Source organism: Anopheles darlingi, chromosome 3 (assembly GCF_943734745.1).
Source record: "Anopheles darlingi chromosome 3, idAnoDarlMG_H_01, whole genome shotgun sequence".
Classification (NCBI taxonomy): domain Eukaryota; kingdom Metazoa; phylum Arthropoda; class Insecta; order Diptera; family Culicidae; genus Anopheles; species Anopheles darlingi.
This window is the reverse complement of record NC_064875.1, coordinates 27,676,891-27,702,438: the sequence shown is the minus strand read 5'-3', so window position 1 is coordinate 27,702,438 and position 25,548 is coordinate 27,676,891. Positions and strand designations below refer to the sequence as shown.

Here is a 25,548-nt window from a genome sequence, read left to right as displayed (position 1 = left end):
AAGACCCGCGGAGGAGACGTGTTCTGGGGCCACAATTTTTGGTGTGACTTTTTTGTTCGCCGCTCCACCCGGCCCGGCCCTGTCCGGCCCGGTCCCCTTTTTTCCACGAAACCACCACGACAAAACCGAAAGATGCTCGACATTGACATCCGGGAGCCATGAGATGAATTGCCCTTCATTTGAACACCTTCTCCGGGTACTGGAGTGAGTGAGTGAGAGGATAAAGAAGGCAGAGTCGAGCAAGAGAATGAAAAAGAGAGTGAGAGAGAGAGGACGATGAAGGAAGTAAAAGGATCCACAAAGCGGTTCCGAAATTTATTAACCTTCGCTGACTGATGACATGGCCGGAGTCGCCTGTCTGTCGCTGTCGTCGTTGTCGTCGTCGTCGTCGTCGTCGTTCCGGTTTCAGTGCTTACGACTTCCTGGACCGGAACGCACCAGTCGCCTGCCAGAAAGTTACAGGATGGGACCTTCCTTTGGGAGGAAAGGGATTGACTGCGAGTGTGTGTGTGTGTGTGTGTCCGGTTGAAGAACAGAAGGGTTGCCTGGTGGCCAGGATATGATGGATTAATCGGCCGATGTGTGATGAGCGATGATGCTGCACATTAGCGCTCCGATGATGTTGTTATGTTGTTGTGTAGCGAGGAGCGCACACGACCCCCAGGTTTGACTACGGAACAGAACGAGTTAGAGCGTTAAACTCAGCGTCGGTCACAAGAAAAAAACGCGAAACGTACGAACGTCAACTTTAAAAAGGCATGTTTATTGAAAACGAGGTTAAGGGTGCAGTGATTGCGATAATTTGTTTAGAGAACAGAAAAAGGTAGTTGAAGCGTTATTTTTTGGGCAAGGTGAGCGAACTGAGTAGCTGAAAAGGTGAATTAGTAAGGAACGTTTCTAAATACTCCTTCGCTTTAATCCTCTGCCAACCTTTCAGAGACTGACGTATTTTAATGAATGAGGAAATAACATTGCATGTGTGCATACAAAACGCGATTGGCTGTTGGGCTGACGTTGATTGCTAGCGAAACAGATTGCACACATTCAGGTTAAAAAGAATATAGAAATGAGGAATACCATAAAGACGTTATAATATTGACGGCCATGATCTTGTGTAAGGTATGATATTCCAATACTTCGATTCGCAGTACAAACTAATAAATAACGCTCTTGTTCATACTTATTTGTTAACTGTTTACGAGTTATTTGTTCTATAAGGTGAATGGCGAAGAACATAATCCTAACTATTTTGGTAGTTCAATAGAACAATAGACCAAGTCTAGAAGGTCTAGAAGATTGTAAACTCAACCCAAACAGCGTTGAAGATCGACCACGAACTATTGGAAAAGTTTTGAAATAGTAAATACCGTTTGAGGAAGGAACCGTTTTTATACTATTTTTATATGATGAATAATATGTTATAATTCTGAAAGGTGAACATTCAGGACAGGCACTGAAGATACCAGAAGAAGTTTAACGTTACGAAAGAATTAGATATCATATTTCAAACTGTATTAAATATTCATTTTCGTAATGTACAACTAACATCAGCGCTGGAACTATTTGCACTCAGGTACTTATCTTTTATATTCAGCCTACTACATATATTGTCCGCGTTGCTCACCAAAGTCAGTTTGATATTGGAGTTCATTCCTTAGTAGTCCGTCCATTTCAACTAAATGTTTAAAAAATAACAAAATGTCACTAAGAGACATCTCTTCTCAAACAAGCTAAATTTTTGCTACTGTATACTACTATGAGCATGCTGAGAGCTGGTAGATATGTCCTTGTATCGAACCATGTTCCTACGCAGAGCACAAATCACAGTAACCATAGTCCCTAGCAGCAGAAAAACGTCAACCTTCGGGTCCATCGGACCGTTTGTTTTCCGTCCCGTTGAAGTGTTTTTTGTTTAGTTTAAATTTGGAATTTGTTTTCGCCTTGCGGCTCCCCGCTTTCCGCACATCATGCACCGCGGTGCTCGTGCCCAAGCCCAACCCTCAGCACCAGCGGCAATAGATGAAATCCCAAACCAGCAGGCGCAAGAAGGTGACGAAGAAGGCGACGAAGAAGGCGACGAAGGTTGCGACAAAGACACGCCGATCCTCGATCTCGCCATCGTCGGTGCGGGTCTGTCGGGATTGATGGCGGCGAAATTAATTACCGATAAGGAATGCGGTATTACCTTCCGGCTGTTCGAACGCACGTCCCGTGCCGGCGGACTTCTCGGCGGTCTCAAGTCACGCTGGATAACGGCCCGTCATTACCACGCGATGCGACTTTGCGAGGAGCTCGACATACCGCTCTCCACCGTGAGCACAATGAACCAGCCACCAGTTCTCACGACGGCAGCAGAATCGACCTCAACATCGATATCGACATCGACCCGCTCCCTTCGATCAATCGGTCCATTTGAAGGCATCAATCGGAGGAATCGGAGGAGCGACTTCCTATGGAGGTGGCTCGGTGTGTTGGAGCACTTTGAAAGCGACCGCTTCATTGCCGAGCTGGACAGTCTCTGCACGGTGAAGTATGTGCCGGAAATTGGCATGAATATGAATGAGTTTCTCCGGCGGAAGCTGCTGTTCGAAGGGTCGCGTCAGTTTTTCCGCTTTCTCCTCAAAATCGGTATCGGGTTCTACCCGGACGAACTTACCGTCACCGACTGCCTCAAGCTACTCCGCTCGATGTCCTCCGTACGCGACCTGTACGAGATGTTGACGGTCCACGAGGCACACCTGCGACCGGTTGCAACCCCTAACTGGGAGCTGCTGGTGGAGCGACTCGTGTCACTGGTTGGCCCTGAGCACATCACCTACTCCACGTCGATTGTCCGTGTCGAGTTGTTCGAGGGTGATGAGCGGCGTAACTTGGTGACACTTACCGATACCAGTGGACGGTGTTGGCGAGCGCGAACCGTCATACTGGCCATCCCGTGTAGTGATCTGGTACGCATCAACATCCTGCCGACGAGACCGCTTTACTTCCGCGAACCTGAACCCCTGCTAGGCGTGTGGTGTATGACGAACTTTACGCTACGTTACTCGGCGCCCGTTTGGCGTAGCCATGGTTACAGTGGCGGCATCTTTCATCCTGCCATGTCACTGGTTTGCTTCGAATCGGGGTGCAATGAGTTGTCGGGGACCTACTTTACCGCCTTCCAGGTGGTCACGAATGAAAGCGAACGTCACGCCATCAGGGATGCCGTGTTGCGGCTCCTCCAATCCAGCTTCGGTTGTCGTTCACTTCGGAGGCCACTGCAGTCATCGTTCCACACGCAACCGATTCCGTATTACTTCGACGTGCTGCCAACGTTTCGCCGGCGTATCATCTTTGCCTCGACCAACATTAGCTGCTGGTATCGAGGGTTTATCAACGGTTCTATTCAGGGTGGTAAGTTGCAGGAGGAACAGTGCGCACAGTGGAACTTGCAAGCGAACTTTTCTAATTATACGACCGCACCTCTCGCTCTCTCTCTTTCTCCAATCGGCAGGGATGCGTGCCGGCGTCTTGGCGCTACTCGAATTGCGACCCCAAAGTGTCACTGTGGCCGACGTTACCGATATGCAGTGCATGCATTTCAAGTATTTCCGACGCTATTCCGCCTCGGAGCGCTTCTGGTGCTCGCTAAACCTTGCTCTACTGAAGCGGTTGCTGCTCAAGTGTGGCACGGTCGTTTGCGCCGTGGTACTCCTGCGTCACTGGTGGCTACACGATGGGTCGTAGGTCACCTGGTCATGGAAGCGGACGAGTTTGGCGAGAGGCTGAACCCGAACGAACGCGAATTGCGAACGAATAAATTGCCTATGATGATGTCTGGGGCCATTCTCCTTTCGCGATGGTTTTTCTGATGCATTCCCTGCGCATGTTGTTCCGTCCTGATGCTCCCAGGCCAATTAGCATGTATTCAGACGTTCCCTCAGACGTCACGATTAGACCACGGATACTGGGTACTGTCTATCATGTCTCCAAGTCGATACCATGGCGTCCTGTCATTAATACAGGTAAAAAAAATGCTCAAGACTGGGCCTGCATTAGCTCATGTACAACTCAACGCAGGTGCAAGCTGCTGCTGTGCCATTACAACTGCACTGCACTGCAGAAGAGGCACTACAGCCTGTCGCCAATGGAGTCACAGAGTCACACTCGAGAGGGGCCACCGTACTGTTGCATTATTGCAGTTACGTTGCCATTCGCTTTCAATTATGAGAGAAAGTAGTGTGAGAGGTTTCAACACATTGTCTGCCATTCCTTTTACTCTTTTGTGCGCCATTTGACCAACATCCACCATTTCTAGTGAATCCCCTAGACGGCATGGGTACTGTTATACCTCGCCAGCCAGCCATCCAGCCAGCCGGCTAGCAATTTACACCGGGAAAACGTCCGGGTAGCACACCGGTTCGAAGCCCCGGACTGCGCTGTGTGGGCCCGGTGTACACCGTTCGATCATAAATTACCGCTAGTGTAATCGTATTCGGTGTGCAAGTTTGTTGCGCTCCCCGCACGGTCCGGCCTTCGTCTTTCGTCGCAGTATTCGAACACCATCCCCCTGCGGACAGGACCGTTCCATGGTCCTGGGCGAGGTTGAACTTTGTGAAAGTGAATTGGATTCTATTGCTCGGTATTGCAACGGACGGGGTTTGTTCCGCGTTCCGTTCTACGATTTATTGTTTGATGCTCGGCGGTAGGAAAAGAGCGCGCGCACGAGAGACAGAGAGAGGGAATATTTCATTTCGTGGCAAGTAACATTCCGAGGAAAAATCCCGTTATACCATCCCCGGTGTATGCGTGCCTCCGGTCCGCCAGTCTTTTGCGTTTTGACATTCAGTTTTAGGGGCGGAGAAATCTTTTCAACATTTAAAGCTTTCCACACGCGGGTATGACCGATCGACCAATCGATGGTCACTGTACTGGGACGGGGGAAAGGGTCAACAAACAGTTGCCCAACCAATCTAATTGCATTACAACCCTGGTCACCCCCGAGATGCAAAAGGCCCCCGTGGTAGGCTGGTAGGACAACCGAAGAGCGCACTGCTGTACGGGGGATGAAATATTCAAACCATGCTTGTGCTGGGGTCTAGCCCTGCTAGGCATTCCCATGATACCATGGCCCGCACTCGCCATGGTGAGAGCATTTGAAAGAGCAGCTCGAGCAACCGCACAGATCGTTGTGAATGGGTTTAAATAGTTTCCATTTTCTGCCGGTCTACCCCATCCCGGAATCGGCAATTGGTTCTGTGATTTCTCGCCATTTCGATTCTCCCACTTCGATCACCTGCGATGTAGCCGTACACCTCTGGAGAGCAATTGTCTGAAGTAACGTAGAAGACCTTGCTTATCCTGTGGTTGCCTACCTTAGTTAACCTTTGTTCTTTTAAATTGTTTTCTATTCCCAGGGCTGTGTGGCGGTTTTAAGCGTAACATGGATACTGTGCTTAACCTGCTTCGGATTGTTGGTGTTGCCGAAAGGTGAGTTTCATAAAGCTGTCCATTACCCGGTGTTACAATGTTGCTTTAGAGATTAGAGAAAAAGATTGAGTTAAAAATGGAGCATACCAGATGGGACATTAACTTGGACACACTGGACATTTCGTCGAGTATGCCAATCGATTATTTGTATTCAATCAATTCGATGTTTATTACGAAAAATATGGGGCATTCCAGCAATGAAACCACCATCATCATGATAGCGTAATGGTATTGTGACAAAAGGTTAAACTGTTAGGTTTCTTTGGTTAAAATAATTCTCAACTAAACTGTATCATCTCGCACAAATTATTGATTGTATTTGATCTATGAAATAGTAATGCAAGTTTATGAACATCTAATGATATGCGATAGTTTAATTTGTCCACCAACTGAGCTATCGTTTCCTATAATTGGTGCAAAAGATATGGGACTGGTAGATTTTTTGAACAACGTATCGAAACTAAGATGAGTAATCAAGAAGAAAACCAACCATCCATGCTAAACATAATTGTTCATAACCAAAAATTAAAACCGAAAACATCACTAGTCGCTTGCTTAGATATAATCCTCGTTTTTGTCATCGCAAATCTTAGAGAATCATTTTGCATCTGCTATTTTCTGTATGCAAAGATACTTCAAGGGTTTTAATGGTCTGGAAATAAAAATGGTCATGGAAAATAGTCTCGGTTAAAATAATTAAGCTCGACTTTGATGGAGGTTTTGAATGAAAAATTCAATCGATATTCAATTCAGTAATATGATCTGGATCATTATCTTTTTCTATACAAAATGCTCTATTCCTTGTCCTCCATTGCGAGTTACACCAAAACAATAAAAAAATCTTACTTATTGGCAACTCCATTTTTCGTTTCGTTTAAAAATTCCGTTTTAAAAAACCTAAAATTCTTGATCTATTTCCCTCGAAATAATATCCGTTATTTTCTGCAACATTTTGTTATAATCTTAGAGACACACAAACATAGAAAAGTAAATTTTGCAGTTCTCCCTATCCAAGTAATTATGGTTATCACATACGCATATCGGTTTCAACTTTAAAATCGCGAAAAAAAAGTGCTGATAGAACAGGGCACTCCACTTCTGAAAAAGTTTTATCATTATTCTTTCTGTACGCATTGTTAAAACGGTGTAGCTGATAGTAACACAAAACAATATCTATTTCATATCTCCGGTCCAATATTTGCACTTGGACCATCGTTCAACATACATCCTATAGCCTAATGTTGCACGAAGTCCCGCTCCCTCCTCCATTCCTGGCCCGGGGATGTTCAGAAAATCCCCCCGCCCCCACTCCGATCATTATTTATTGGGGCTTTTATCAAAATCAATCATACGCAGGCCAACCCAGATAATCGAAACCCGATCGTACAAACGAGGGTGTTGTGCAAACACAGCACTACCAGCGTGTGTGTGTGTGTGTGTGTATGAGGAGCTCCCGTGTTCCCGGTATCTGGTTCACGTGCTTAGGATTGGGGCCTATGTGTCCGTAAATAAATTATTATAATTAATACCACACCACACAGAGACCTCCTTTCGAAGGCTGACCGAGCAGAGGGTAGCTTAGTGGCTTCGGTGGCTTTATTTACAATGTTGCCTACCCAGGGGCACGGAAGGAAGGTGCCGTGTGTGGCCACACGTCCGCAACGTTTCTTGCGAAATTCGAGACCGAGTTCCGAGCCCGATGCGCGCTGTTCCGGGCATCGAAATACCATTTCCTACAAATGTGATTAACGAATGTATGTCTGCCTGTGTGTGTGCGCATATAAATTTATCATTATTAGGTTATTACTTCAACAAAAGCGGACTGCTGGCGTGCGAACCGTTCTACAGCAAATCCTCCTACCGGATCCTGTCCAGCTGTGCGCTCTACTTCCCCACCACCATGGTGCTGATGTACTGCTACGGATCAAGTTTCCACGCGAATCGATACCGTCTGGCGACACCGACCGGTGGTGGTGGCGGTGGCGGCGGTGGCGGGGGCACCGTCTCGCTTAACGTCTCCTCGTCTAGCTGCGGCAATGGCGTCGGTGCCGATGGGACTACCGCCAATGGAGTGTCGGCTGGGCGCGTCCTCCAGTCCGGCGATCACCATCGGGATACCATCGAGACGCTGGCGGCATCCAGCACTTCCGTTCTGGATCAGCATCGCGATCATTGCGATGCTGGCGGCAACACACTAACGGGGATCACCACCATCAGCACGCCGATGTCGGTTTCCTTCACCGAGAAGGTAAGTCATCTGTGACCACCGCCCGACCGGCGGCCACCGCGGTCTTCATTAACTTTTATGAGATGCCACGCCAATGGTTGGCAGCAGCTATTTCTAAAATGGGGAAAACCAGCAAAATGTGTGCGTGTGTGTGCGGGGTAGTGGGCATTGCTTGGCAGTTACTGCGTGTGTTGTACAGCAAATGGACAGACATTAGACCGGCAGTTATGCGCTCATTCGGTTGGTTACAGAATGGAAATGGAAGATGGTTCGTTGGGTTCTCTTTTGTGGAAATACAGACGAGCTATTAGTCTATAGGACTAGCAATGCATAATATTCTACTTCATTTTCTTGAAGGTCATTGCGCATGGTGCAGGTCTTAGTATTCATGTTTCTTGGCATCATTGGTTATATGGTGACAATGTAGTATGGATACATTTTGGTTTTTGTGATATCAATACTTCATTTATGAATTTAGAAACTATTAGTTTAATTATTTTCAGTACAAATTTATTAGTACCAAGTTCAGTTTTTAGGGGGAAAATCTAAAGAGAAAACATGGAAAAAATATTATACGGACCTGAAGCTTAATCCACCACAGCTCATTAGCTCTTACTGAAGGTACGGTTGTATTCACTAAAAAGGGAAACGCTTCATCCAACTTTAGCTCTTATATCACATGTTACCTCAAATCCGTTGAGAACCACCCGGTATTCACTTATGTTGTGGTTAGCACTATCCTCACACACACTCACACACTACACACAAACCATTAGCTATGGTATTCAGACCTCCTAACCAGTGGAATGACATCTCCTCACGTTTTTTGAATACCTTTTAGCCTTCGGTAACTCGATCAAAGTATCCTTGCCGTGTCCAGAGAGACAGAAAGAGAGTTGAGCTATCCTGTTGGAATACTTAATGATGTAGACCAAAAAAATCCATCCATTCCAGCATGATATGACAACTTTTCGCTCACAACAGTACGCTTCGTTAACATATGGCATCCACCGCAACACACCATCACCACTTGCAACCCGGGGGCTGGCTGGCCACTTGCTTCACACAGTACAACCTGTCTGTTTTTGCCTCTTTTTTGTGTCCCTTTTTTGAGACAAGACGAGTGATGCGAAACCTGCACGAGTTTTGGTTTTGCAAAGATTAACGGTTCCCCAGCGTACGATTGAAAAGTTAAAGGGTTTTGGGGCAGGTGTACTCGTCTCGCCTCGAAGGGTCCAGATCGTTGGTTGATTTTGTCTTTTAGAAGTACGGTTGTGATACATGATTTTTACTTGACTGGCATTTTAGACCAAACTTATGTGTCGAAACGATGCAGAACAATTTATTACTACAGCGAAAGGGTTCCTTCCATTGCGATTGGATTGATCTCTGCTTCTAAAATGTGTGTATTTGATCATGAGCTATAATGTGGTCTAAAGTGTTCTAATTGAGGTTGGTCAACTCCAGACCCGAGCCTAAAGTGTACATTTTTTTGGTAATATGTTGCAGTAGTTTCTATTTTCTGGCGTCCACACTATCAGCTGTTATGTTTATAAATTGGCGAAATCATAAAGGTCTGGCAGTTCGTCAGTTTTGAAAATTGGTTGTTCATTTGTTTAGAAAAGATGGAAAAATTTTAAATGAAGAGTGAAACGATATGGTTTACTCGGAACGCTTATCCAATAATTTTATCACTCATCGTATAGGTGACCGAAATAAGTCTTTGATGATAATTGCGAACATAACGACACCGTTTATAGCTGATACTGACGGTACCGGTTAAAATTGAGCACACCGCAATAAAAAAATTAATTAAACAGCTCTGATTCCATGTATTTTTTGGAGGCTATAGTACACTTTTTCGTGAATTCTGATAGTCTGAACGAAGGATAATATGACTCTTTAGACCAAAAATCGATTGTAACTTTAATTTAAAAGATATGTTACTACAAATAGCCTTCTAATAAGTCATAATTAAGCATAAGCAGAATCATCAGTACAAAGTTATGTAAGGATGACTTACAAGCAACGAATTACATCACGAGATTAAACACCAACATTCGCTGGTGCATTCGCAGATCCAACGCCCTGGACAGTAGCAAAGATCCTCATTGCACCACAAAATGTATACTGTAATGTCAAGATCGAGAACATGCTTTCGTATGAGCGAACGCAAATTTCGAATCAAACGCCAACGGTAACAAAGTAATCGTCAAAAGGTCCTCCAACCGTTACGCTGCAATAAATACCGCCAGTAACACGGCTCGACGCATAATTATGCACACATTGACATTCGTGTTCGCGCGTTGCCCGACGATATTACATTTTAATGTGCAACGCACCAACGCTTTCCTCATTTCAAAGCCCGGTGCGCGGTGCGGTGCGGTGCGGAGTGCTGAGCCGAGAGAGGCTAAAAAGTAATTAGCAGTATCGCCGACCGTTGATTATTATGTAAATCCGATCTCATTATCGTATTTACAAATCAACGCATTTTCCCGCATACAGTGCGAGCGCATTAGTCATGACGTGACGTAGCGCGGCTGGATTAAAGCGCTAGTTGGCGCTGGCTGCGCTGGCGAGAATGTAATGAGCAACATGCAGACAGATGGTTTTTTGCAGATGGTGGAATGGCAGAGGATCCTTTTTGCAGTGGCAGTGGCCGGCTGGCCTATAATAGGCGAATGTTATGAGTGGATGTTTCAATTAACACTGTTTGATTACTGGCGCGCGCGCACGAGCCCCGGACTGGCTGGATATCGGTGTCGGAATGGTAATTGATTGGCGAGTTTCGTGTTTACACAATGTAATGTAATGCCCATCCAAATGGTGTGGCCAGAAGTGGCTCATAATGAACCGATGAGGAGTGATGCCGTTGCCTCAATGCGTCAATAATATCACGAGTGTTCCCATATCTGGAGTGACTGATCTCTTTGCTCTCTCAGCTAAGTGGAGCACCGATACACAGATTTTTGTGTTGAAATCCATTAATTGGCCAGCATATGTCGATTGAATGCTCGCTTCTTTGAGTATTTAAGTGCTTCAACTAGTGTCATCAGTGCTTCGAACTTTATTGAATTTTTGCTCTGCTACAGTAAAATTCTCCACTTCATTTATACAGTAAAACCATGGAGCAACCTTTTTAACGCTAGAACCTCATGGAACAGTGTTATAAACCCAGCGGCCAGTAGAAACACCAATCAGATCTTTAATTTTCCTTCCGTCGACGGAAGTGATTGAGACGCTCTCAATGAGCGGTGGTGCAAATTATGCTTACCAACAACCGGCACCGACACCGATGAGATGGAGGAAAGGCAGGAAAGACTCATTGCGCCTCTGGGTAGCAAGTAAAACGGAAAGGCGTCGTGTCGATGAGTAGGTTTCAATTACCAGCGCGTTCGTAATATTCAATTACCGGGAAATGCTGTTCATTAAAGTGCCGGCATCGAGCCACGCATCATGTGTCTGCCTTTGAGAGTTAAAGACTGGTGCTGTTACTCTCTGGCCAGCGCTGCTCTTCACTGTCAAACGATCCACCAACAGTGTAGACGGGAGGTCGTAAAGTATGAGAAATCATTTTTATTTTGTTTAAATTGAATAATTTAGAAGGATGTATTTAATATTTTGCACATTATTTGAGAAGAACTTTGCATATTTTGCACATTATTGAACCTATTATGCTACTAAAACACCCAAAACATATACATTGATGGATAATTCAATAAAAACACTCTTATTGTTTGCATAAAACTCATACTTTACAATACGGTAAAGCTTTGGTGTTATTTTTTACATTGAAAATTGATTGAATTAGGCCTATTTTTAATTAGTTCAATTGAGTGAAAATGACAAATTGTTTAGAAGCCAAAAGAATATTGATTCAAACATTCGTCAGACAAGAACAAGGTATCATTCATCTCACTGAATTTATGCATATCACTGAAATTTATCATTTGTTGAAATTATGCTTTTAGTGTTTTAAACTAAAATAACATAAAAATATAACAATAAAAGAGCAGAACACCAAGCGATATCGAGAGACATTCACACAGCCATTTAAGGTCATGCACGACCATCAATGCAGCTTTCGACCTGTCAGTCATTTCAAGAATGTTTCTTCGAATGTTGTGCACTATCTGATGTTTCCCTCGAATCGAAATAACCTCTCCCAAAACCGTCACAAATTTGGCACCGATATTGGGTCGGACTAGAAAATGCCTCAAACGCAAGGAAACATGCTCTATTTCGATAAATCTATGATTGGTTGGGTCAGATTGATGAAAATCATAACCCTGGGCCAAAACTGCGGACACCATCAAAGCAGTTGGTCGATTCTTAGCTAAAAAGAGTGCATTACATCATAAAAATTTAGCTAAACTCCTAAAAAACCAAAAAGGAAACAAGTAAGATTTTTTTCTTTGAAATTGCCTTGGTAAGAAATTAATCTAACTAACCTTACTATGTCCAGTCAAATAGAGGTAAATAAAATCAATACAAAAAAGAGGCATAGATACAAATTCAATGTTGGATGCAAACGATGGAAGATTAAATATTGAATTCCATTGTAGCCAATTCCATTTAAATTCTAACAAACCATTCGATTATTAAAGTGACCTCAAAGAAAACCAATGTGCCTCTGTCTCGTCTTGCTTTCAGAGGCCATAAAGCCACTGAAACAGTTGCACAATAATGGACGAACAAAACAAAAAATCATCCATTGTCATCATCACACTCCAGCCCCCGCTCCCCCTCCGCGAGGCTCATAATGAATTGATGAACAAACGATTACACGGCTACTTGCTATGCAAAAGCTCACTCAACATAATGGTGCGTGGTCTAAATGTGGCAAAGCGACGCGCAACAACAACAACAACACAAAAACGCGGCCAGCTTTCCGGTACACCGCCCCGCCATAATGGTTTTCAATATTATTCTTACAAGCATCTCACACGTGCTCACCGTTCGCTTTCACTGTGCTTTTCCTTCTACTTTGGGCGTTCTGGTTGTGGTAAAGTGGACGGTGGTAGGGATGGCAATAAATTTATTAACTTACTCGTTACCCGCCCCGCTCGTTAATATGACCCGCTTTTTATCGATATATTGTGTCGCTTGTGTCCTTGTCCGGGTCGGTCGGTTTTTGGGCCTATGGAGTCTTCGCTTCCTTCGGGAGAAAGGTGAAGGAGAATTGCTAAATATTCAAAGACCAAACAATTTATTCATGCAGTGAGACTCATAATGCAAAACCTGCTCGGTGGAGAGGGGTGGGAGGAGTGGCAAGAAGAGCGGAGAGAGAGGAGCGGAGTGACGCTTTTCCTGGTCTCTTTTCCGGACGACAAAAAGACGATCGTGCGTTCGGAGTGGAGTGCGTTCGGTAAAGAACACATTTTGTTCGAATTTACTTCCTTCTGGTGGTGTTGGTGTTGGTCTCGTACATTCCTAGCAGTCGGACAGTCCGTACCCGTGTTCCTTGGCGTGTACACCGACAAAAAGTGCAATAAAATGAAACGAATGTGCTCCGTGTTCCGCTCACAAACGCTGAGCATGGCACGAGAAACCAGCTAACCCTATGTGAGCAGTGTGTGTGTGTGTGCGTGCTTTGGCTCCAAGCACAGCAGGAAACCCCTCCCGAAATGGTACGAAAGCGAATGAGAGATAGAGAGAAAGAGAGCAGAAAAGGAATTAATGGCTTTTGAATATTGCTGCTGCAACACTGCGCGAGTAGCACTCGCACTTTCCACGCTTTTCCTTGCGTCAAGAAGTGATTTTCCACCGGCCGCCAGCACCGTCATCATCGTAGTGCTTATTGGATGGTCCAAGCTCGACCAGCCGGCCCACCGGCCTTGGTTCTCGTGTGGCAATCAATTTTTGTTTTACTTTCTCCGGCGTCCGACGTCCGGCCGTTCTTTCGCCGCTCGTCGTCGGATGTGACATCGTTGGCTGAGCATCGTTATTGCACCGAATGGCGGTCACTGGGCTGGGGAAATAATGCGCATCACCTTCACGATTTTCGCCCCGAAAAAAAATGAGGAAAGAGAAAGAAGGTTGAAAACTTTAAAAACATTCCCTAGCGAGAGGTCGGCTAACGGACGGGAAGAGAGAGAGTACAGAGGAAGGAAGTCCGGTAAACCGAGATTTCCCACTCGACCTACATACGCTGGCTGGCTGGCTGGCTGGCCCGGGGTGGCTGGACACGCAATAATCGACTTTTGATTGCCGTACGGAACCGATCGTCGGTCGGCGTGCTCAGCGGGGAATTTTTGGTCGTCTCGGGCCTGGCCCTGTCGGGACCGAACGGATGCAGCATCCCCTCGTTGGACATTATTTTCGTCGCTTGACGGAAGCTCGCTGTAGGTGAGGAGTTGGCAAAAAAAACCGGCTGTCGAGCATTCCCAATGGGAAGTTGTTACCGTTGCCGGTGGCTACATTCGAACAGAACGGTCAACAGTTGACGAAGCGAGCGATGGTGCCAGGATCATGTTTGTCAAACACAGTTCTATGGTGTAGGTGTGAGGAAGGTTCTGGTGTTAAAAAAAGTGAAGAGAAAACCATATTTGCCTACAGAGATGCGAGAAAACATTCGTATGCTACAACTTTCTAATACTTTCGAGCAGTGCATCTTTTTCGTGATCAATTCAGTAAACATTGACTCCCGTTTTACGCTTTACACTCTTGATCTTTTCGAGCAAATTAATGTACCTTCTTCTTGGTATCTGACATTAGGAAGGAACAGGATACATTCTTCTTTATTTTTATTCTGTACAAAATGTTGTAAGAAATTCTTCTTGTATTCCATTAATCAGCGTTATTAAATTCAAATATGAAACGGTTATCCTTAGGATCTCCAGTGACCCACTTATCGAAGTTTGTTTTTTCATTTTTTCCCATTGACTTATCAAAAAACTGCTCAAATCTTATATATCCAACAACAAATTGTATCAATCTCTATCATGCACTACCGAACCGAACTATTGGTTTTGAGAAGATTACTATCCGGAAAAAATACAATTTTACAGGATCCACTGTTCACCTGCTATAATTGGGCTTATTCGAAACATTGCTGCAGTTTTGATGTTAGTTTTGAACGGTTCTATTTTAACATGTGTTGCCACAAATTTTAGTGCGATGTCTAGCGAACTTAACAATTTTCTATTGGCAATTGTCAACTAAAAATGGCCGCAATTTTTTATTCGTTGCTCAGTGGTACACCATGTATTCCTGAGTTGAATTATTCAAGGTAGGAAGATTCAAAGATTTTTTACATCTCTGTACCACATTAATAAAAGAAGTCGTTTGTTGGTCTTGATGACGATAACCAAATGTTTATTGCAAGAATATGTTTTTGAGATTTGAAACATGCAGGATGTGGAGAGTGTATTGTAGCATTAATATTACTTGTGTCAGTATTGGAATATAAGAGGCCAAATAACGGCAATAATATCCTCCACTTATTAATCTTGTTTATCTAATTTCCTGTCAATACATTTGCTCTTGTCAGATGTGAGCAAGAGGTGAAACATTTGGATCTTAATCTAGAATCTTTTTTGAGGAAATTCCTAACGGTGTTTCTACACAGATTGAAAATTTAGCTGGTTATATGGAATTTTCATAGCGCAAGAAAACATCGATACAAAAAACAAATAGCCACTATACAAACCAACATTTTCAGTGTGTTAAGAAACCCCGTAGGTAATGTCAAATGCATAGAAGATACCTCTTAACTGTGTCGAGAAAAGATTATGACCGATAATTTAAAAAAGAAAGCAATGAAAAAACAGACTTAAATTTTTGCGATAAAATTTTTTACGAATGCGAAAGTAAATGCAACATGACTGTCGATTGTAAAATACAATGCACCCCTAACAATAAGATCCTCGCAATAACTTTCGTCAACCGCCAATTCAAGTCATGAAACTGTGTATTGCCCAAAAGCCTACATAAGCTTCAATGCCACCCCGCTACTGCACCCTGTAGAACCGCTCATTAACTCAGCACAAAAACGAGCGAAACCCGATGTGACCACAATCGCCAACGATTAAGTCAAATTTGTCCGGCAATTCGGTCCCAACCCACGGACGAACCAACGAAGGTTGGTTGCAGCCATATCAGCCAGCCCGACCGTATTTTGTTCCGAGATTGCTCGTGGCCGGTAACGCAATCGTTACTCATTAGCAAATTAACATTGAAAATAAAAACAAACTCCCAGCGCCATTGGCATCGGCATCGCGCCATGGCATGGCAAAGGTCGTCCATTTGCTTTGGTCGATACCGTCGAGGTGCCGCCTCCATCCCATGGCCAATCGCCAGATGGAACGCATCGTTTCGACATAACGCGAGATCCCATCTCACCGAGCAGGTTTTGCGCACACACTTTTGGTGTGCGAGTGTGTGTGTTTGTGCCCCTGTGGTGTGATGTCTGGTTTTTCACTCCCACTGCCTAACCCATTCCCATTATCAGCCCGTGAGAGCACAACGGGGTTGGTTGGTGGCAAAAAGTTTGAAGCCCACCCTCTAGCGGTTCCTTCCGGTGGGTGGACGAGCAGGACACACACACACACCGCGGCATAGAGGTTATTCCCAGCGGGATGCTGTACACATCCGGAAAGGGTACCATCAGGTCCGACCAGCTCAGCACCAGCTCAGGACTTGAGGACCGTGCTGTGCTGTGCTGTTGCTCCTGTTCTGTGCTCCTCGCGGCCATATCGAGGACATCACCGGCGTGCAGCGAAAACAACGAAACGAAACAAAAACAATCGAAACGAAACGAAAATGCACCGCGGGTGAGCAACATGAGCTTTACCACCCCGCCCTATATCGTACCATACCATACCACGGCAGCCCCATCGTACATGCATCGGAAAATAATTTATGCATTCACGGGTGACAACGATCCACGGTACCACGGCATACGATACCGGCTGCGGTGTGGCTGCCAGCACACGGTGACACCAGAGAGACAGAGAGACAGAGAGACAGAGAGAGACTTGGACGCGCGAAGTTATGCAGATGCTCTTTGGCCACCTTGCCACGCCATTGTGTTCTGTAGCCAGGACAGAGAGCCGGGACAAAAAACGGATGGCTCCAGCCGAACGCAAAACGGCATGACGTGCGCCACAGTGCCTGGAGGGTGCCAATTGACACAGAGACAGAGAGAGACACACAAAGAGAATTAAAGGAAGCAATGGAAGTGAGACTCGGGGAGCAGAGGAGTGGAAGTTCGCAATACAAAGTGCGCGCGATGTCTGTGATAAGTTGAAGCTTACCGTCGGTTAATTATGTTCACTGTTGAACTCGGAATTGTTTCCACATGTAACCAGCCCTTGGTTGCCTTCATATTGCCTGCCAGCAGCAGGCCGCTTACCTTTGGACTCGCATACAGAAGCATATATGCTTTACGGAACCTCCACTTTATCACGATCAGTAAAGTTAATTTAGGTTTTCCCTTTTTGAAGATCAACAATCCTGTTTTATTTTATTTCTTGAGAATGTTTATTTGTTTGATGGTTCCGGAATCGACGGGGAATGTTATGTTATTGATTATTTGATTTTACGGTGCATTATTTATTTAAATTGGTGAATTGACAAAGGTTTCTCACAAAAGGAACGAACTAAAAAACGAGATCGCTGTGTCGTTATTTTTTTGAAACTGCAATTTTATTGATCAACAAACGGCTGGATGCAATGAAGTAAAATTGTGTGAATCTAAAATGGTATCTCAATATGGTACATGTTTATGAATGATGTAATATCTACCACATAGAAAACGTTGTTTTTGATTAATTGCCAAGGTTGTAAATTAAATTTTCGTCTTTTAACAATTTTAAATGTTTTTTTAAAATTCTGACAACTCATTCTCATTTTAATTCTGACAACAATTCTGAAGCTCAGAACCGATGAGAAAAAGCATGGGCTCAACCCGCACTACTTACAATACTTTGAATGATAAATGGTCTCGGCCTTACAATCCTTCAAGTAGTAAAAACTATTGCAAGTTCTAAACTGCAAATTGATTTCAATCTTAGCTTCACTATCCCATTTTGTGCAATCGTAAATTTCTTTTCCTTTTTCTTTCGTTACGTGTTATTAGTGCGACTTGAGACTGATCTTTTCTCTCATTTTCTTATAATTCCAAAAGCCTAGGAACCAACCCATCTAAACATTATTGAGTAGATGAATTAACAGTTATTGAGCATCGCTTCAAAACAAATCGGAGTGCGAAAAATAAATAAGAATATGATAAATTATCAAAGCAAACTTCAACTACAAAAATTCGGGGAAAATGGGTTTCCATAATTATCACATTGCGAGTCATCTCGAAAGAGGCACACAGCAGCAGGGTGGTAACGGGAAACCAAGCTAGTGGTTTGGTGGGTGAGAGTCCCACACTGTTCCTGAGGACTTTTCCCCAGGTTCGTACATTAGTATTCCATCTAGTTTGTTAAACGAAGAAAAAAAAAATAATTATCAAATTCGATTGTCGATTGTATTAATTTGTTAGCTTCGAAGCTTCGCAAACAAGTCGCTAGTGTTATAAAAGATGCACGGAGTGTTGTTGACTGAAGTCGATAACACAGTACAGTAGCTTTAAACTTCCGCCCGTAATATTAAAAAAAAAACTTCAAACTTCCTTTGGGTTCTTTGTTAAGATATTTTATGATATTAAAAAGAAGTGGCATAACACGCTGTCACCTTAATTTTGCAAGCGTTTGTTGTAACTCCGATATCATTACTAATGTAACTAAAAATTTAATCATCTATATTAAACAAACTGTAGCTTGGACGTAATATTTAAAATTAACTAGCTGCCCCGACAGACTTCGTACTGTCCTTGATCGGTCGTGGGTTTATCGTAAACAGGAACTTTAAAATTTCAGTAGATATAATTTTATCTATTCCGTAATTTGGTAGTATTCGATTTATCAATGAACCAAATCAATAGCTAGGTCCGTTAGTGATGTTGGAAATAGAGTTACCACGTGCTTGTAAATATGAGCTGGAAAGTTAACATGATGTTTGAGTTTTAAGGCTTTGCCTTTCGGGCTAAATGACGTCATTTGGAACAACGAATTATATTTTCCCAAGTATTTTTAAAAAAAGTTTGACTTTAGTATTCGGCTTGCACATAGCTCGTTAAGTTCAAATGCTGTGTATTTAACGGCATTACAATACGACACACTTGATCCATTTTTCCGGTATTCAGCTTACGATGATTTAAATAATCACATGGTAGATCATAACTAAAAGCACCGCACTTCACATTAACTCAAACGTCGATCGATCAGATCGAGGGTCTTTCTTTTCTCTCGGGCATTCTCGGTGATCATTCCAATCGCAAGTTGTTCTTGATAGATAGGATATGTTGGTATTGCTTTCTATTACTATTCGGTTACTGCTGCTTTATATGTTTGTGCATGCAATTCCGATCGTTTACCATTCATAATCCGATACGTTGAAAATTGTCAATGATAAGAGGCACGTAAATCAATAGTCCAAAATTAATATAATTCTTGATCAATTCAAATATTTCATAACTGAATAAGTTTTTGTTATTGTTTCATGTAAATTGATTTGTGAAAATTAAAGCAACTTCTTAATTAACTCATGACTTAACTAAAGTTAAGAAATTGTTAAGAAAATTTAAACCAACAATAGACACACCAATAAAAAATGGTAACGATTTGCAGCATTGCCGGTCCCATGGTTATCATTCCACCCTAGCCGGGCTCCCTCTTTCTCTCTCTCTCTCTTTCTCTCTCTCTCTCTCTCTCTCTCTCTCTCTCTCTCGTTCTTTTCCTTAACATCTATTGGTCTCATTTTTAAAATTATTATTCATGAATTAAACCCAACTATCTAACCTTCCCACCCCTCACTCTGCTCTGCAAGATGTACGGAATGAAGGGTGGTGATGGTGGATAGGTGAAAGAAGCAAGTAAAACAGTATTAAGTGAATCCAATCGATTTAGAGACCATCTAAACCTAAGAAACGACTCCCATATTGCCCTAGAACGTATTTTAGGGATTGGGGTTGTATGGAGGCACCCCCCCTCCCCTCGTCTGATATGAACCAAATTTTGTCCCATGGTTTTTCAGGTGACCATCAACTATTGTGCAAGATTTAATGGTATTCGGTCCATAACTTCCGGAGTAATGAATGTTTTTAACAATCAAGTGTTAGGGAAGAGAAGGAAGGAAGGGAGCGGGGGGTTTCTAACCAAGCCTATAGCACTCACCGGCCCCAAAAACCCCCACATACCAAATTTGGAGTCAATCGGTCCAGTAGTTTCGGAGTCTATACCGGACATCCGGACAGACACATTCATTTTTATATATATAGAAGAAGATGAGCCGTATTGCTTCAAACACATTCTGATAAATTTTTTTTATTATTTTGATTAACTGTTTTGCACAAAGTTCTGCTAAGTAACAATAATATTACTCCATTATGTCAATTAAAGATTCTATGCAACGGAATAATTCATGGGACGTAAATATTAACTTTAAAACCGGAACAAATGAATCATTATATCGCAATCGAAAAGAATGATTTAATAACAAATCGACAAATTATCTCCTTCTTGTACGACCAACAGACAATTAATCAATTCACTTAAATATCTCCATGATCGGAATCTCAATAGCAGCCCCCAAACCCCATGTTGACAACCATATGGTTGTTTAAATATTGGGAGAAAAAAACAACAGCAAAACACCACCACAACTCCCCTTTCTTTTTTGGCATTTGTTTCAAGGCAAACCACGCAGAGAAACCGCTTTTTTCATAAACTTTCCTTCCGCCTTTCGCCAACCCATCATGACCACCACCGAGGGCATCCCGAGTGAAACGACAAACAATCCACCATTTCCTGTCGCTCGCTCGCCAAGGCGCCCCCCGGGGGAATTCATCGGGGCCCACGGTTCCCAGTTTAATGTTGCATGTCGAAACCGGTATTTATGGGTTTTCCGGCGAGGTGGCTATCCCCAGCCCCAGGCAGCCAGCCAGCCAGCCAGCCAGCTAGCGGCTTGCAGATCGCTACCCCGAAAATGATACGATATCCGGGGGCGCCCAAACCGGAAAACCGCTACGTCATGTAACCGAAAAGGAGGGCAAAGAAATGATTCAATTCGGGAACCACAAAACCAACCGACGATGCTGCCGATACCGATGGTCATTTGCCCTTCGAGTATCTGCATCCAGGACCGGACCGGATCGGTGTCCAGTCCTCGTGGACGGTACAACCAAAGTGCTGTTCGATTCCGAAAGTTTCCCTTTTTTTTTGTTGGTTGCTGTTAGGGAGAACAAAAATTTATGATTCCTCGCATCATAAATAAACATGGACGGTACGCAAGATGCCTGCCCGGGGAATCGCTCGGATCCTGGTACACGGTGCGCACGGCGTCCGCGTATTAGAATTGGAGATGAACCATAATTCCGTCCATTCCCCGGCGCGGTGACAAATGTGATGTGTGTTCGATTTGTTGCACTTGCGGATAGTGCGTATCCTTTGCGATCAACCACTCTCCGGGTTGGTGCGATCTGCTGCTAACTCACGAATGAGTGGATCGCATGATCGTAAAACCAGCCAAAAGTTGTTTTCGAAAATTTCATTTTCCTCTTTTTTTTCTCCCATTTTCCGATTTCTCGCGCGAATTCAATTGTTTGAATTTTAAATTCGTACGCACACTCCAATAGTAGGTCATATCAGACAGGCAGACAGCGAGCATTTTAACATTTCTTTCTTTTTTTTCTCTCATCTCTCAACAGCTCGTCCCAGATGAGGACCGAAGGATACACGGTTCAACGTCGCGCACGATGGCAGCAATATCATTAGGTTTTATAGTCATAATCACACCCTGGACGATACAGGAGATCGTGGCCACATGTACCGGCTCGAAGGTGAGTAGAAGATAGTTGGGATTCGACGTCGTACCGCCAGCATCTTGAATGTGATTCGCACGAATTACTTGAGCTTGACAGTCAGCCAGCCGGTCGGTTATTTACCTTTGAACCGGCTGGTTTGTCGCCCAGAACCAACGAACCGCCGCTGATCTTCTGCCGACGAGCTGCTGCTGCTGCTGCTGCTGCTGCATGTATGTTAATGATTGTCGCGAGCAGCGAAATGGAATTTTGCGCCATTTGCCAACTCATCCACACACCATTTGATTTCGGGGGTTGAATGGAATCTCGAATCGAACGCGTTTCGCATTTCACGGATTTTCCAGACCAAAAAAGGAAAAAAGGGAAATCCATCCACAATTCCCATCCAACCAGGCAGCAGAAGTAGCACTTCAACATCGTTTGACGCACACGCATCATTTCTCCCTCGCTTGTTTCATGGGGTTTTTCACACCCCGGAGGGAACTGTGCTCGTCAAAAGCTCGGCATCACCGTCGTTCCTCAGCTTCCGTCGAGTGCCGTCCTTGTTATCACGCATATCTCTCACTGTATCTCTTCCTCTATCTCTCTCCCTTTCTCTCTCTCACGCACACAGATACCACCATCAATCGATTTTTGTGTCACGTGGATAGCTTTAAGCAGTAGTTTTTGGAACCCTTTTCTCTACTGGCTGCTAAATGCGCGGTTTCGTCGCATTTGCAAAGATTTACTAACATCCAAGGTAAGGTGCGCAACGGTACGGCATATTCGTTTGATTCGAAGTATTTCGTATAGATGGATGCTATTTCCTTGTCAGCATGTAACGAATTCCTTCAACATTCGGGGTTTTATTCAGATTAAATTAGAAAAGCGCGTAAGGCTCAGTTGAGGTGCTTGTGCTTTAATAGTTAATGCATACTTTTGATCGTGGAGGATCCGCGACCACCGTACAAATACAGACGCATCGGCCGTTTGCACGAATTCGTAACAGCATCTATATTTCTATTGGGATTCTTTCGTTTTATTTGTCCAGTAACAAATAGTTTGTGGTAGTATTTAGTAATGCGATAATATCAAATTACGTAATTCAATATCTTACAGTATATGATACAGATTAGACTTCATGGTGTATGTATAGACTCACAGATTCACTTGGGACATGTATGTTAGGTACTGTTAGGGAAATGTATGTTAGGTATCTTGCCTAATTTATCTACTGACTGCAGAGTGATTTGTGAGTGCTTTTTTCTCTTTTTAGCTAAGCTTGATGTTATTGCGATGTTAGTGTGAATGTCAATAATTCTTTACAATTCACGGCTTCCGTGTCCAGATAAACTCTAAATATGAGCACCACAACTTCAAAGGATCTAGCTTTTATGGCAAAGATTAACATCAGTATTAATTGTGGACAATATATGGACGTTTTTGGTCTCAATAATCGTCTTAGTAAAAAACCATACTACCCAAAATATGATTATTCATGCTTAGCTTTTATTTTCTGTTGATAACACAATAAAATGATCTAGCAGCCCAAGTGGCTGTGGTTCCTTATGAAATCGAGAGATTCATGTTCTCTAATACTGGTCATAATAAAGCTAGTCAGTGGAAAGTTTCGAGTGATATGTGTGGTAAATAATATTTCTGTATCATTTTTAAACACAAATACTCCACATATGGCACATTTTAAATTGTAAAATTCTTCTTGATGGGGATCAAGATCATTTTTTGGCGCACAAATTCGTTTGTGTGAGTTAGATTACAAACCAATATTGCAACATGTCATTGTGCCAATACAAACACAAATATAGTCAAATATTTCAATATCTTTTGGTTATAAAAGCAAAATATTCCAAATTCAATTGTTTACACAACCAGTTCCATTGAAAATAAACTATGGACCAAATGTTCCACGAACCTAGTGTTAGTGTAAGTTTTTTTTAATCGAACTGCAGGGTTAATTTAGGACAAACATGAAAATGAATCTTTATTGAAACCTAGGGAAGTTTTAAAACAGCCAATAGTTTGTTTTGTTGTTCTACATACCTAAGAACGGACGAAATGTATGGTTTATTAGTTAATGCAAATGAAAGTCATAATAAACTAAAAGCTAAATTACCTAATAGTTATAAAAAGTGACTAAAAAAATTATGGTGACCGAATTTTGTGGTGAGAATAATTTGAAATTGAATCATCTGCTTTTCAATCAACCGTACAATAGTAGCGCTGTACTCTATCTCTCAACTATTCTACTACTACTAGAAAAGCATATGATTCAATTCTAAATGATCCTCACCACAAAAGTCATCATAGATAAGCTTTTTCAGCGACACTTCCTCGCATTCTCTTAGTATGAATGTATTCAAACTGACTATTACTCCGCTGCAACTTTCTACAGGCCGGGCGTCACACACTCACGCCCGGACATACTGAAGCCTGGCTGGCTCTCAAGCCCAGGAATTCACTTTACACTTTTGCGAAAACCTCCACCATCACCACCACCATTCGCAAAGTTAACTACTCAAAAGTGTAATAACGATTTGGTCCCTAATGGTAACTTTTGCGTTTTTCTCCCCTCCCTATCGCTCATGCCACGTCACACCACTCCACGGGATGCTTATGCTGCTGCTCCTCTTCCTCCCACGAATTCCACCTCCCCGCTCGCTCGTCCGCTCGCAGTGCACCGGCAGCCAGAGTTCGCTGGAGGAAAAGTGTAGCATAAGTCTAGAGTACGATCACCAGCTAACGTCACTGCCATCGCTACCGGCGGGTCCACCACCGGCCACGATCTGCCGGTCGGCGATGCACACACCCCGGCCGGACATCGAGTGCCCGGAGAAGTACTGGGGTGACATCCTCGAGCGAACGTACAGTACCGGGAGCATCAACACGCTGCACCGGATGGGCGGACTGGTACCACCGTTGCACTTCAGCAGCCGACAGCCAAGCAACCGAACGTTGGCCCATCCGCAACCACAGCTTTATCATCGCTGCGAACAGCATCCACCTCAGCAGCGGCTGATGCGCAATCAGAGCAGCACGAGCATCGATAAGGAACGGTGTGGTGGTGGTGGTGGCTGCTACAAAGAGGACGGGCTCGATCTGGGCGTCCACTTTCGGGAGCCGGGCGGCCAAGGATCCGAGACGCAGGTATGCGAACGGGAACTGCACGACATTAACTGTGCCAAGAACAAGGCATTCTTCCGGGGCTTTAACCTACACCAGGGTCTGCCCGATATCTAGTACTGTCTGGCGGGCGTTACTTGACATCATCCTCACTCACTCCACCACGCACCAAGGTGTCCGTTCGGACTGTATGTAATGTCATACGTTTTTATTGTTATTCGTTCCGTAAATCTTTCTTTCGCCTTCCCCCCTTTCGAATGTACTTTACTTTCGAAATTGTTTAGTAGAAATGTGTCAGGATGCTGGAAATACTAACTTTAAATTAATGGTTTAGTGTTGCGAAATTATTGAGAAAATTATGGAAAACATGCGAAGAAAAACATGGCAGACAGGCGATATCGAAGTCGTTAACAGAACTTGGACAGAGCCGTCGCGTCAGCAAACAATAGACTTGTGTGTTCGAAAATAACCAAAAAAAAATCCGAGTAAAACAAAACAAAAAACTGAAAAGTAAATTCATAGATAAAACGCGAAACAAAAGAAACACCGGAAACCGCAATTTAGAGTAAAACTTCGTTAGCTAGCTGTAAGAGAACCACTACTACTAGCATCAGTAAGCGTAAGCGGTGTAGCGTTGCAAGTGAATAAAATCAAATTTTGTACCGAACCGAAGTGATCAGATGAAGACATTTTTTGTTTGTTTTGACTTCAGATTATTTCAGTTTGTAGAAATGCAGCAGCATACTTTCGATATGGAAATTGAAGGTTCGAATTTTCATCGCTTAAATATCCTTTTTATGGGCGATAAAGAACACGTAGCAGCGCTTCCAACCATAGGTAGAGGATTCCAACTGTAGATGAC

General features: G+C 43.6%; 1 protein-coding gene across 1 annotated transcript in view; it reads left to right on the top strand.

Annotated features, from left to right (window-relative positions):
- The window catches only part of LOC125955377 (5-hydroxytryptamine receptor 1D), a 32,768-nt gene extending 7,965 nt beyond the window's left edge, over window positions 1–24,803 (top strand). Inside the window, exons 3-7 of the mRNA XM_049686510.1 lie at window positions 5,397–5,469; window positions 7,269–7,717; window positions 21,453–21,584; window positions 22,180–22,305; window positions 24,240–24,803. Of these exons, the coding sequence (XP_049542467.1) occupies window positions 5,397–5,469; window positions 7,269–7,717; window positions 21,453–21,584; window positions 22,180–22,305; window positions 24,240–24,803 (1,344 nt within the window). The remainder of the gene's footprint in view (window positions 1–5,396; window positions 5,470–7,268; window positions 7,718–21,452; window positions 21,585–22,179; window positions 22,306–24,239) is intronic.
- Window positions 24,804–25,548: the final 745 nt, after the last annotated feature.